This window comes from Bos grunniens, chromosome 25, assembly GCF_055505025.1.
Source record: "Bos grunniens cultivar Pamir isolate PY7600 chromosome 25, Bosgru_T2T1.0, whole genome shotgun sequence".
In the NCBI taxonomy this organism is placed as follows: domain Eukaryota; kingdom Metazoa; phylum Chordata; class Mammalia; order Artiodactyla; family Bovidae; genus Bos; species Bos grunniens.
In genome coordinates, this window is record NC_141189.1 from 29,084,340 (window position 1) to 29,095,648 (window position 11,309).

At 40.1% G+C, this 11,309-nt stretch overlaps 1 protein-coding gene across 1 annotated transcript in view; it reads right to left on the reverse strand.

Annotated features, from left to right (window-relative positions):
• The window catches only part of RRN3 (RNA polymerase I transcription factor RRN3), a 28,035-nt gene extending 16,726 nt beyond the window's left edge, over nt 1-11,309 (reverse strand). Inside the window, exons 1-8 of the mRNA XM_086375638.1 lie at nt 11,196-11,309; nt 9,032-9,137; nt 8,303-8,359; nt 3,576-3,665; nt 3,299-3,428; nt 2,845-2,904; nt 2,411-2,474; nt 1,600-1,669 (exon numbers count right to left, since the gene is read on the reverse strand). Coding sequence (XP_086231764.1) covers nt 1,600-1,669; nt 2,411-2,474; nt 2,845-2,904; nt 3,299-3,428; nt 3,576-3,665; nt 8,303-8,359; nt 9,032-9,137; nt 11,196-11,284 — 666 coding nt within the window. The 5' untranslated portion in view covers nt 11,285-11,309. The remainder of the gene's footprint in view (nt 1-1,599; nt 1,670-2,410; nt 2,475-2,844; nt 2,905-3,298; nt 3,429-3,575; nt 3,666-8,302; nt 8,360-9,031; nt 9,138-11,195) is intronic.

The following is an 11,309-nucleotide window of genomic DNA, read 5'->3' on the forward strand; positions in this document are numbered from 1 at the left end:
TTGACTTGCATTCTCCTAATGACTAAAAATGTTTAGTTTTTCGTGTGCTCCTAAGCCATTTGTATGTCTATTGTGGAGAAATACCCATTCAGACTCTTTGTACATTTTTAAATTAGGTTCAATAAGAGTTCTTTAAATATTCTAGATACAAGTCCTTTATCCAATATATGATTTGCAAATATTTTTCCATTATTTAAGTTGTCTTTTCATTTTCTTGAAGACTATGAAGCACAAAAGGTTTTAATTTTGATGCAATACAATTTAACTGTTTTTGCTGTGGTTTCTTGTGGTATATCTAGAAATTGTTGTCTAAGATCACAAATATTTTCACCCACATTTTTTCTAACAGTTTTATCCAATTTGAGTTCAATTTTGTATATAATGTGAAGAGAAGTCCTATTTCATTCTTGGCATATGAACATACTCCTGCCCCAGAATCAACTGTTGGAAAGACTATTTATTCTCTTCCCCACTGTCCTACACAACCGATCACTATTGATCGGCTGATCAATGTGATCATTATTGATCACATTGATCTGGCATCCTGTGACTATACTGAACTCATTTATTACCACTAGCATTCTTGTGAATTCCTTAGGATTTTTCTGTATATAAGATCATGTCGTCTGCAAAAAGAGACAGTTTTACTCCTCCTTTCCAATGTGGGCGCCTTTTTCTTTTTCTTGCCTAACTGCCCTGGCTGGAAGCTTTAGAGAAATACTGACCAGAAGTGGCAAAAGCGGACACCCTTGTTTTGCTCCTTATTGTGGGGAAGCCTTCAGTCTTTCACTACTGAGGGTAAAGACAAGTTTTGAATTTTTCATAGATTTTTTTCATAGATGCCCTTCATCAGGCTGAGGAAGTTCTCTTCTGTTTTTGTCACAAAATGGTTTTGGCGTTTTTCATCTACTAAGATGATCATGTGGTATTTACCATTTATTCTACTGATACAGCCTATTATGCTACTTGCTTTGGGAGTATTAAATCAACTTTGCATTCCTAGGATAAATTTCAGTGCATAATTCTTTTTTGTATGTTGTTAGGCTCAGTTTCCCAGTATTTTGTTGAGAATTTTAGCATCTATGTTCATAAGAGATACAGAATTTGTAACATTCCAGTTGAAGCACACTCTCACAAATATCAACAAAAGTTATTAACTCTTTAATACCTGTAATACATTATTTAGGAAAAAATATTCTGTATTTAGAAGGAAACCACTGTTATTGAACTCTACACAGATGATCTAAATATTATGCAAAAGACTTCCAAGACTTCATTAACAGAAGGCTCTGCCTTCAAATAAGGCATGTTTACAACTAGTAATAAATGAACTATTATCTTCCAGCAATTCCTACCTGTGTTAACATTAAGTTCTATCTAGATATTTCTGAAGTGGACTCTGCCCTTGACACGCACACAGGAATAAGAGAAAAGGCACTGAGAATCCTCAGTCAGTGGCTTGCTAAGAAAGGAATGAGTCAAATTCTTAGTCTTGAGTTTAAAATTCAGCAGACAAAACTTTGAAGAAAAGGACCCAAATTCACCTAAAACTAAACCACACAACTTTTCCATTATTTCCCCCATGAAAAGATTTCTTACCAATGTTCTCTCTGATTTTCGAACAAATGGAAATTTTTCCACCAGTATTGGCATAAGAAACCATGGTGTGCTATTAAAAAAAAAAAAAAAAAAATTTCAATAAATCCATGATAAGGAGACTTTCTCAGAAGGTAACATTCCCATTCTAAGAGCAAATATGGATACAAGAGGCAAAAGGCGACTCCTACCTCAAGCAACTGGAAGTGAAAACACCTCAGAGAAAATCTGTAACAACTTAGGGAAAAATAAGCTTCTGCTGAGTTTGATATCATCAGGATATTAAAGGAGGATTCTTTTTTTTCTACAAAGGTTTTAACAAAGAGCTTCAGTTTAAAATCTAAACACTTCCCACTACACGTGTTATTTTTAAAAGGAGAAAAAATTACCAACTTGGACTTTTTAAAGTTAGCTTATGTGCTAAACTTACTGGGGGAATTTGAAGTTCACCCCTCCGAAAGAAACCTACATATAGAGTGAATTTTTATTCGTAAGACAAGACACAAACACACAGGCGGTTCTCACTGAAAAATTTTGGCTATTTTGTCTGTTGAAGTTAAAAGCAAAAGTCCAACCACCATAAAAAGCTGGAGAGTAGACTTGGCATACAGGTTTTGAAAAATAATTGAAGACAATGAATAGAGAACTGAAATGCCATTTTTTCTAAACTGTGATATGACAGCAATGAGATACAAAAACATGCTGCATACAATTTGAGGTTTGATGCTGTGGAGATTTTATAATTTTCTAACTGATCATAATTTTCTTGAGACTTAAACACCACAATACAAAAAAGTAACTGAAGTATACTCACGATGGGACATATCTTGCTATTATCTGTAAGGCTCTGTGACAGGTGTCAAAATTTGCAGGAAGATCTACAGGTGAAAAGGGAGAGCATAAGCATTAAGATAAAACTGAAAACTGAAAAATTACCTACTTAAGGCTAAAATCCCCTGATGACCAAAACTGAATCATCTGTCAGTTAAATAATCACATGTCAGCAAAATAATAATCCCAAGACTTTTCTCCATGATTATCAATGATGACTGTAAATAATGCCAGTAACTGCAACTGATTGCATAGTAATCAGTTAAATATAACTGAGATTCTTTTTGTTAGATATATAACAAAAAGACTCCATCAAAGGTTGCCCTTTGTTACCATCTATCTGTGAGACTAAGTCCTGGAGGAACAAGGATACTCAGACACAAGAGGTGGCCTCTGTTTAATCCTCTTTGTACTTACTCTCATCTTCATCATCAGAATCCGAAACATCTACGTCACCTTCTTTAATAACCACTCGGGCTTTTGAGGAAAAAAGAAAATATGTTATACTTCTAACATTGATCTAAACAAGCAACAGCTACATAAAAAAAGCAATTTTTCTTTTGACTTAAGACAATAAAATTTACAATGTGGGCATGAAGTTTAAGCAGCTAAAAATCCCTGAATTCCAAGACTTCACCAGAAGCTCACTAAAGGGAATTAAATCCATAAAAATCACAGCAACAAATAAATCCAGACACTTCCATGGAGATCATTATAGGGAACAGACAAGTACCAGAACTACTGCTGCTCCAGTAAGTATCCTGGCCTCTTCCAGGGTGGCATAATCTCCAAAATACAGTGGGAAGGCAGCCTTTTTAACAGAGATATTTTTAAAAAGAAAACTTGAAGCAAGCAAAGAGCAATGACTTACGAGGTACAAAATGAGAAGCAATCATGCTGAGACATGGTCTAAGGAAGACAGTTTGTGCTGATACAAGATTACCAAGGAAGGATAAATACTCCTCCACCACTGTCTGACTTCTGTTCAACCACTTCAATCTCTAGAGATGGGAGGGAAAGACAAAAGAAACATTTTACTGATACAATATATCCTATTTTCAATATATACAATATATACTATTTTCAACAGATACTATTTTCAAAGTACTGAATTACATATAAGTCATTGAAATAAATGGTGAACTTACCAACAGAATATTAATAAGCTGCTCAAAGTCTTTCGTCAAGTACATGATGGAAGAACGGAATTCAAGCAGCCAGTTAATGATCTGGTCATCCTTAAGTTAAAAAAAGAAAAGTACTTTCAAAATCACAAGTCCTCTAAAATAACAGAGAAATGATATTACCTGGCATTGGTCATCTATCAGCAATATTTAAATTAGGAGGGGAAAAGTCACAAACTTGGACTTAAGCCAAAATTGGGATGAAGATTTCTTAGTTTGTATCAAAATACAAAAAGATGTTACAATAAATTTTCCTTTTTTCTAAAAACAAAGAAGAAGAAGTAATATAGTAATTGATATCAGGGAAAGGAATCAAGTGCAATGTTTAATTCTAATCATTTTTGCTGGCCCGAGAAAAGTGAGAACACCTCAAATGGTAAATGTTGACACCTGGAACTTTTTTAAAGTGAATTCTAACAGATCAAATAGTCTAAGGCCACAAAGACCAATAGGTACCTCTACTTCCTCTATCCTCATGATGACCTGCAAGCATGTGGATAATATTCAGTCTAAGCTGATTAAACAGAGTCATCAATAAATGTAACTTTTTTTTAACCCAACTTGCAAATGGGTCTAAAGGAATCAAAATGTGTTCTATATAAATGATGGTTCCACTACTCCATTAAATATTTTTCAGACAATAAAATTACTATTCATAATACTTTCCATGACACAGGAAAACCTGCTAAGTTCAAAAAAGAGGCCATGTAGAGAATAAGGTATCAGTGATACTTAATAGATATTGCTTGTATTCAAGCAATACATGTGCAAGAAAAAATTAAAGCCCCTAATTCTGGGGAACTTCCTGCCGGTCCAGACTTTGCTTTCACTGCCAAGGGAGCAGGTTCACTCCCTGGCTAGGGAACTAAGATCCCACAAGCTGCACAGTATGGCCAAAAAAAAAAGCCCCTAGTTTTTTAAAGAAAATGATTGATGATGATATTCAGTAGGGGAAAAGAGAAATAAAGAAACAAAAATAATACAGTGTTGCACCTTTAGCAACAGACTACAGACAGACAGTGTTGAACCCCCAGTGATAAACTATTAACAGACAGGACTGGACCTACAGCCATAGACTACTTATAGGGAGCACATACCATGCGCCAGGCACAGTGCTTAACACCATACGTATATACGTGCTGCTGCTGCTAAGTCGCTTCAGTCGTGTCCGACTCTGTGCGACCCCATGGACTGCAGCCCACCACGCTCCTCCGTCCATGCGATTCTCCAGGTAAGAACACTGGAGTGGGTTGCCATTTCCTCCTCCAATGCATGAAAGTGAAAAGTCAAAGTGAAGTCGCTCAGTCGTGTCCGACTCTTAGCAACCCTATGGACTGCAGCCTACCAGGCTACTCCGTCCATGGGATTTTCCAGGCAAGAGTACTGGAGTGGGGTGCCATTGCCTTCTCCAACATATATTTATACACCTTTCCCTAATCCTAAAAATGCTGCAAAGGGATTACTGTTATTCTCATTTTATAGATGAAAAAACTGAGGCTAAGAAAGATTAATTTGCCCACCACACCAGTAAAAAGGACTTCCCCGGTGGCTCAGACAGTAAAGTATCTGCCTACAATGCAGGAGACCTGGGTTCAATCCCTGGGTCAGGAAGATCTCCTGGAGAAGGAAAAGGCAACCCACTCCAGTACTGTTGCCTGTAAAATCCCATGGATGGAGGAGCCTGTAGGCTACAGTCCATGGGGTCACAGAATTGAACACGACTGAGCAACTTCACTTTCACTTTCACCAGTAAAACACTAGGTTCAAACCCATCTGCCTAGATCGATGCCCCGCCCACTTTCACACAGTGCCTTGCCCCACAGAGTGGAGCTCCCCATCTTCCACTCAACCAGTGAGAGCTTCCTATGCATTATCTATATGACAAACCTCCATGACACTATTTGCCGATGAAACCCTAACTAACCTGGCAGGAAAATAAAGTCACAACTCATTTGCACTACAGTAACTTCATAATATCCACACTCATTAAGGATAACAAGACTTAAGCAGAGAGGCCAAGCTAAGTTACACACAAAGTTAGCTCTGCTGCTAAGTCGCTTCGGTCGTGTCCGACTCTGCGTGACCCCATAGACGGCAGCCCACCAGGCTCCCCCGTCCCTGGGATTCTCCAGGCAAGAACACTGGAGTGGGTTGCCATTTCCTTCTCCAATGCATGAAAGTGAAAAGTGAAAGTGAAGTCGCTCAGTCATGTCTGACTCTTAGTGACCCCATGGACTGCAGCCTACCAGGCTCCTCCATCCATGGGATTTTCCAGGCAAGAGTACCGGAGTGGGGTGCCACTGCCTTCTCCAAAGTTAGCTCTAGTCTGTCACTTTTCCACTAAAACGAGTGCAACAAAATCATAAGGACATTTAATGCTCCAGTTTTCAAGTAAACCAGTCAGAGACTATGGTACTGAACAATCACTAGAAACAAATTATTTCAACACTCCTCTGAACTAACATAAACATAACTGATGTGATTCTTGGGTCTGTAAAAATCCCCTGGAGATGTGCTGATATGAAATACAGTAGAACACAAAGAATGTGTAGCCGGGGAAGCAGGCACAGGTCAGAGAAAGCTTTAAAGACGAAGCGATGCTTCCACTGTCTTTAAACAGACTGAGTACTCTCAAGGGCTCTACACTTTACAAAGGTGAAAGCATGTCTTCAGAAAACCAAGAGCAGTTTAGTCTGGCTGGAGTATACTGTGAGCAAGCAAGCCAACAGATCAATCTGGAGAGCAAAGAGGGACCAGACATATCACTGAAGTCCCTGTAAGCCAGATTTCTAGTTAGAGATCTGCTTGTAGGGTGGGGCATGGTCTGAATGAAGGCACAATCATGTGCTTAGACAAAATCTGGGAAAGTTCATTAGTGAAGATGACATTTCAGTTGGGTCTCAAAGAATAGTTTTATAATTACAGTAATAATAATAATAAACATTAATATAAGACTAAGTGCAAGGCACTATTCTAAGACTTTTAACATTCCATGAGATAGGGAGAACTACCATTGGTTCATAGCTGGGGACACCTAGGCACTGAAAGGCAGTAATTCGCCCTCAATCACAAAGCCAGTAAGAGAGGGAGGTGATGTAACCAGAGCCCATGCTCAAACAGGCAGCAAGCAAAGTGGATCCGAGAATCTCTCACAGCCAGAGAGAAAAGGCACATGCAAAGCCGTAAAGTGGCAAATTCAAGAAACAGAGTATCTAGCGAGACTGAACACTCTAAGTCTGCTGCAGGCCATGCTAAGGGGCTGGTCCTCTATTCCTCGGTGGGCATGAAGAGGGCAACGGCATTTTTAGAATGTGCTTTAGCGATGACTCAAATGCACTGTTAAGGATATAAGGGGTGGAGGGGACGTGTACGTGAGACAGACAAGCAATAAATCATTTAGGCACATAAAGCCTGTAGAGTGGATTTGAAAGAGAGAAAATGCTAAATCCAGGGCACCCGTAACACCTGTGGGTTTGCAGTTAAGAAACAAGTCTGCACAACACTGGAATTCAATTATACTTTGATAAAAAAATAAGTGATATTAAAATTAAAAAAGAAAGAACAAAGTCTGAAGCCCACAAGAGCAATTTGATCTATAAATGCAAATAATTCTATTATGAGGACACAGATAAATCCCAAAACCACGAGAACATAGTGGAATCACACAGGAAGAATCTGTAAAGTGAGGACGGGGTAAGTTAGGAAATCCAATCAATACCAAATTTCTGAAGAACTTGTCAAGAGAGTGATGAGAGATAAGCAGTAAGAAGACAGGAAGATCAAAGAAACTGAAGGAAAGGTTTTAAGAAATGGGCAGTCAACTGTACAAATTGCTACAAGAAATTATTATGGGGCTGAAAGAGGAAGTCCATGAAATCAGAATGTAGGAAATCATCAGTAACCTTTGTCACAGTATATACAGCAGTGGACTTCACAGTGGATTTAAACACGAATGAGAAAGTGCAGACTGTCAACATGAACAATTAAAAAGTCCTCTGAGTCAGAGACTGCTCTCATTGGATCCTTGAAAGACCTCTACGCTTAAAGAACTTATTTCTCTGGTTTTACAAGGAGGGAAACAGAGGCAAAGAGGTTAAAGAATGTGCCCAAGATCACACATTGGGAAACAATGGAGCTGGGATTCTATCCCAGGCAATCTGACCACCAATGCCCACAGTAACAGACTATTCTTCCCGTAACTGGGCAGTCAAGGAAGAAAGGGGGAATAACATTTACGTGATGGGTACAAATCTCGAACCATTTCCAAAAACGCAGAAACAGAGTAGCAGGTTGAAATACAAGTCGTCGTTTGTTGGTTTCATTTTGTTGTTTAGCACTGGAGAGTTGCCTGCAGCACAGAAGACAGGTTCTAAAAAGGCAAATTAAAGCAGGGTTTCCCAGCCCCAGGACTGCTGGGATTTGGGCCCAGATGGTTCAGTGTCGTGAAGGGCTGCTGTGTGTGATGTACGGCTTTCAGCAGCACCCCTACCACCCACGCACTGGGTGGCAGTACCGCTGTTCCCTTCCATTCATCACTGAATCCCCTCAGGGGTGAAAGTGCCCCTGGTTGAGAACCGTTAAAGCAGGATCACAAAGTAAGTTCTAGAGAATGGAACAGGACAACAAGTGCAAATTACCATCTGGACAAAGTGGTAACAACTTTGCTAATAATCAAACACAAAATTAGTTACCTTTATCTCTGGATCTGACAGCTGGTTCTTCAACAGCTCAAAGTCATTTGTTTCCCCCTTAAGAAGAAGGGGAAAAAATGAATTTTTGCTTGCTTGGGTTTTCCTTTTAAAGACCAACAGCAGGACTTTAAACCATTACAAAAAGAAACCTGTACCACTGACATCTCAGTTCTGGGGTGTTCTGGTACACTTGTGTACACCTGTGCACTGACATCTGACCATGATAGTACCCATGCATACATATGGGTATAAATGCAGGTCACACATGAAAGTACACAGCACATTCTCCCACCATCCCTGAGACACAGGAGAATCGCTTCTAAACTAACATGGAAACAAAGCCCCAAAATATCCCCATTAATAGAGCTGGTTTATTATCCCAAAGCAATGCTTATGTAACTACTTAAGAAATAAAATGCTCTGATCTAATAGGTTTTTTTTAATTATACCACTTGCTAAAGATTTTAAAGGACAGTAGGTAAATAAAGCATCTGAAGGTATAAAACCGCAGAAAAGGGGTTACTATTCTAATTGTGAGCGGACAGCACCATGCTATTGTTAAACTGAGTTGACTTCAATATTGATGTCTAAAATCCATCTTGTCTACTGGTCTTTAGTATAATAGCTGTAATTGTATTCTGACCACCAAAAATCAAATCTCAATACATCAATTATATTTCAATAAATCTGAGGGAAAAACCCACCAAACCTCACAGTATCCCCTCTTACCTTTTTGTACTTTAGTAACACTTCTGTCACAGTTCCACCAAACCGAACAGTTTTTCTTGGGGGAGAACTGAAGAAATCATTCTCTAATGCAAGCATGTCTGAAAGCCTACAGAACCAAAGATATCAAGCCATTAAGTGCATGACAAGCAACAATAAAATTTATAAAATCCAACATCGTTCAGTGAGACCACTGCTAAAGCCCCCTAACTGGCCTCCCTCCTCCCACTTGAATCCCCCATTAATGCATTCTTCATTCAGTGATCTAAAAATCTTTCAAAAACTAAACGCAGGCTTCCCTGGTGGTCCAGCGGTTAAGAATCTGCCTGCCAATACAGGGGACACAGATTTGATTCCTGGTCTGGGAAGATCCCACATGTCGAGGGACAATTAAATAAGCCACCACAACTACTGACGCCTGGGCATCCCAGAGCCTGTGTTCTGCAACGAGAGAAGCCACAACAAAAGCAGCCCCTGACTGCTGCAACTAGAGAAAGCTCACAGCAACCCAGTATTTTTTTTTTTTTTAAACTTAAAAAAAGACAGATCATGCTACTCTTCTGCTTAAATTCTCCAAAGGTTTTCTACTTCTCTTAAAATAAAAAAACCTAAACTCCTTATAGACTTCAAGGTCCTACATTAATCTAGCCCCTACCTATCCTTTTCATCTCACTTCCAACCCTTACATACTGCAGCCAGAGTCCTTTCTGCTGTTCAAGTTCACCAATCAGATTCCCATATAACTTACTATTCCCTCTGTCAGAAACACTCATTCTCCAGATGTATACGTGGTTGGACCCTTGTCTTCTTTCAAGTTGAAGCTTAATTGTGAGAGAGGCCTTCCACATCAGAAATCTTAAGTACCTATCCTCTCCCTCTTCCCTACCATCACCCTATTTTATTTCTTCACAGTAGTTACCACTATCTGAAATTATCGCTGACTTACTGTCTTTCCCTCCTCAGACTTTAAACTCGGTTGAGAGCATGGACCTTGTCTCTTTTGATATACTGTCACCAACTCTAACATCCAAAGTAGGTACTTTAAAAAACATATATATGATATTATGCCAAGAGTTCCACAAAGTTTGTTTCTTTTAAACAGGTCAGTGAAAAAAACATAGCATCTTGCTAAAGACTCTCATGGAAGGAAAGTTATGACCAACCTAGACAGCATATTCAAAAGCAGAGACATTACTTTGCCAACAAAGCCATCTAGTCAAGGCTATGGTTTCTTCAGTAGTCATGTATGGATGTGAGAGTTGGACTATAAAGAAAGCTGAGCGCCAAAGAATTGATGTTTTTGAACTGTGGTGTTGGAGAAGACTCTTGAGAGTCCCTTGGACTGCAAGGAGATCCAACCAGTCCATCCTAAAGGAAATTAGTCCTGGGTGTTCATTGGAAAGACTGATGTTGAAGCTGAAACTCCAATACTTTGGCCACCTGATGCTAAGAGCTGACTCATCGGAAAAGACCCTGATGCTGGGAAAGATTGAGGGCAGGAGGACAAGGGGATGACAGAGGATGAGATGGCTGGATGGCATCACCAACTCAATGGACATGGGTTTGGGTGAACTCCGGGAGTTGGTGATGGACAGGGAGGCCTGTGCTGTGGTTCATGGGGTCGCAAAGAGTCGGACACGACTATGCGACTGAATTGAACTGAAAGACTCTCAAAGTTAAACCCCAAAGTGTTTTATGGGAGTTACGGGTTTTAAAAGTTGAGCTAGATATAAAACACTGTTAAGCAAATGTGCGTCAAATAACCTTCAAGCAAACAAAAACTCAAAGACACAATCTGCCATCAGTGGCATCATTTGGTTAATAATCCAAATAGCCCAAGTATCTCTTTTTGAATCCAGTCGAAGAAGCAGGTGGGAAGAAGAGTAAAGGAGTATAAGGTAGTACCCAGGCCTGGAAAAATATGAGGGAGCCCAGTGGGGAGAAAAGGGGACTCTGGAACCGAGGAGGTTGCTTTTCCCAGCCCCTCTCCCACCTTTACTACCCATCCAAGGGTCACTGGCTCACTCCTGACGACCTGAAATGACCCTCTTCCCTCGGCTCCCACCCATTCCATGAGCTCTGGCCCAGACCCTTCAGCTCCGCTCTCCTAATCCCGGTCCAGTGCTCTGCTCCCGGACGCACAGAAGGAAGCGTCCTGCATTCTTACCCGGTCCTCGGCGAGCCCAGCGTCTTGACCGCAGAGCCCGAAGAGGCCGCATCTCCGGGAAACCGCGTGTGAAGCAGAGGAGCCGCCATCCGGCCGGACAAACGCGACGACTGC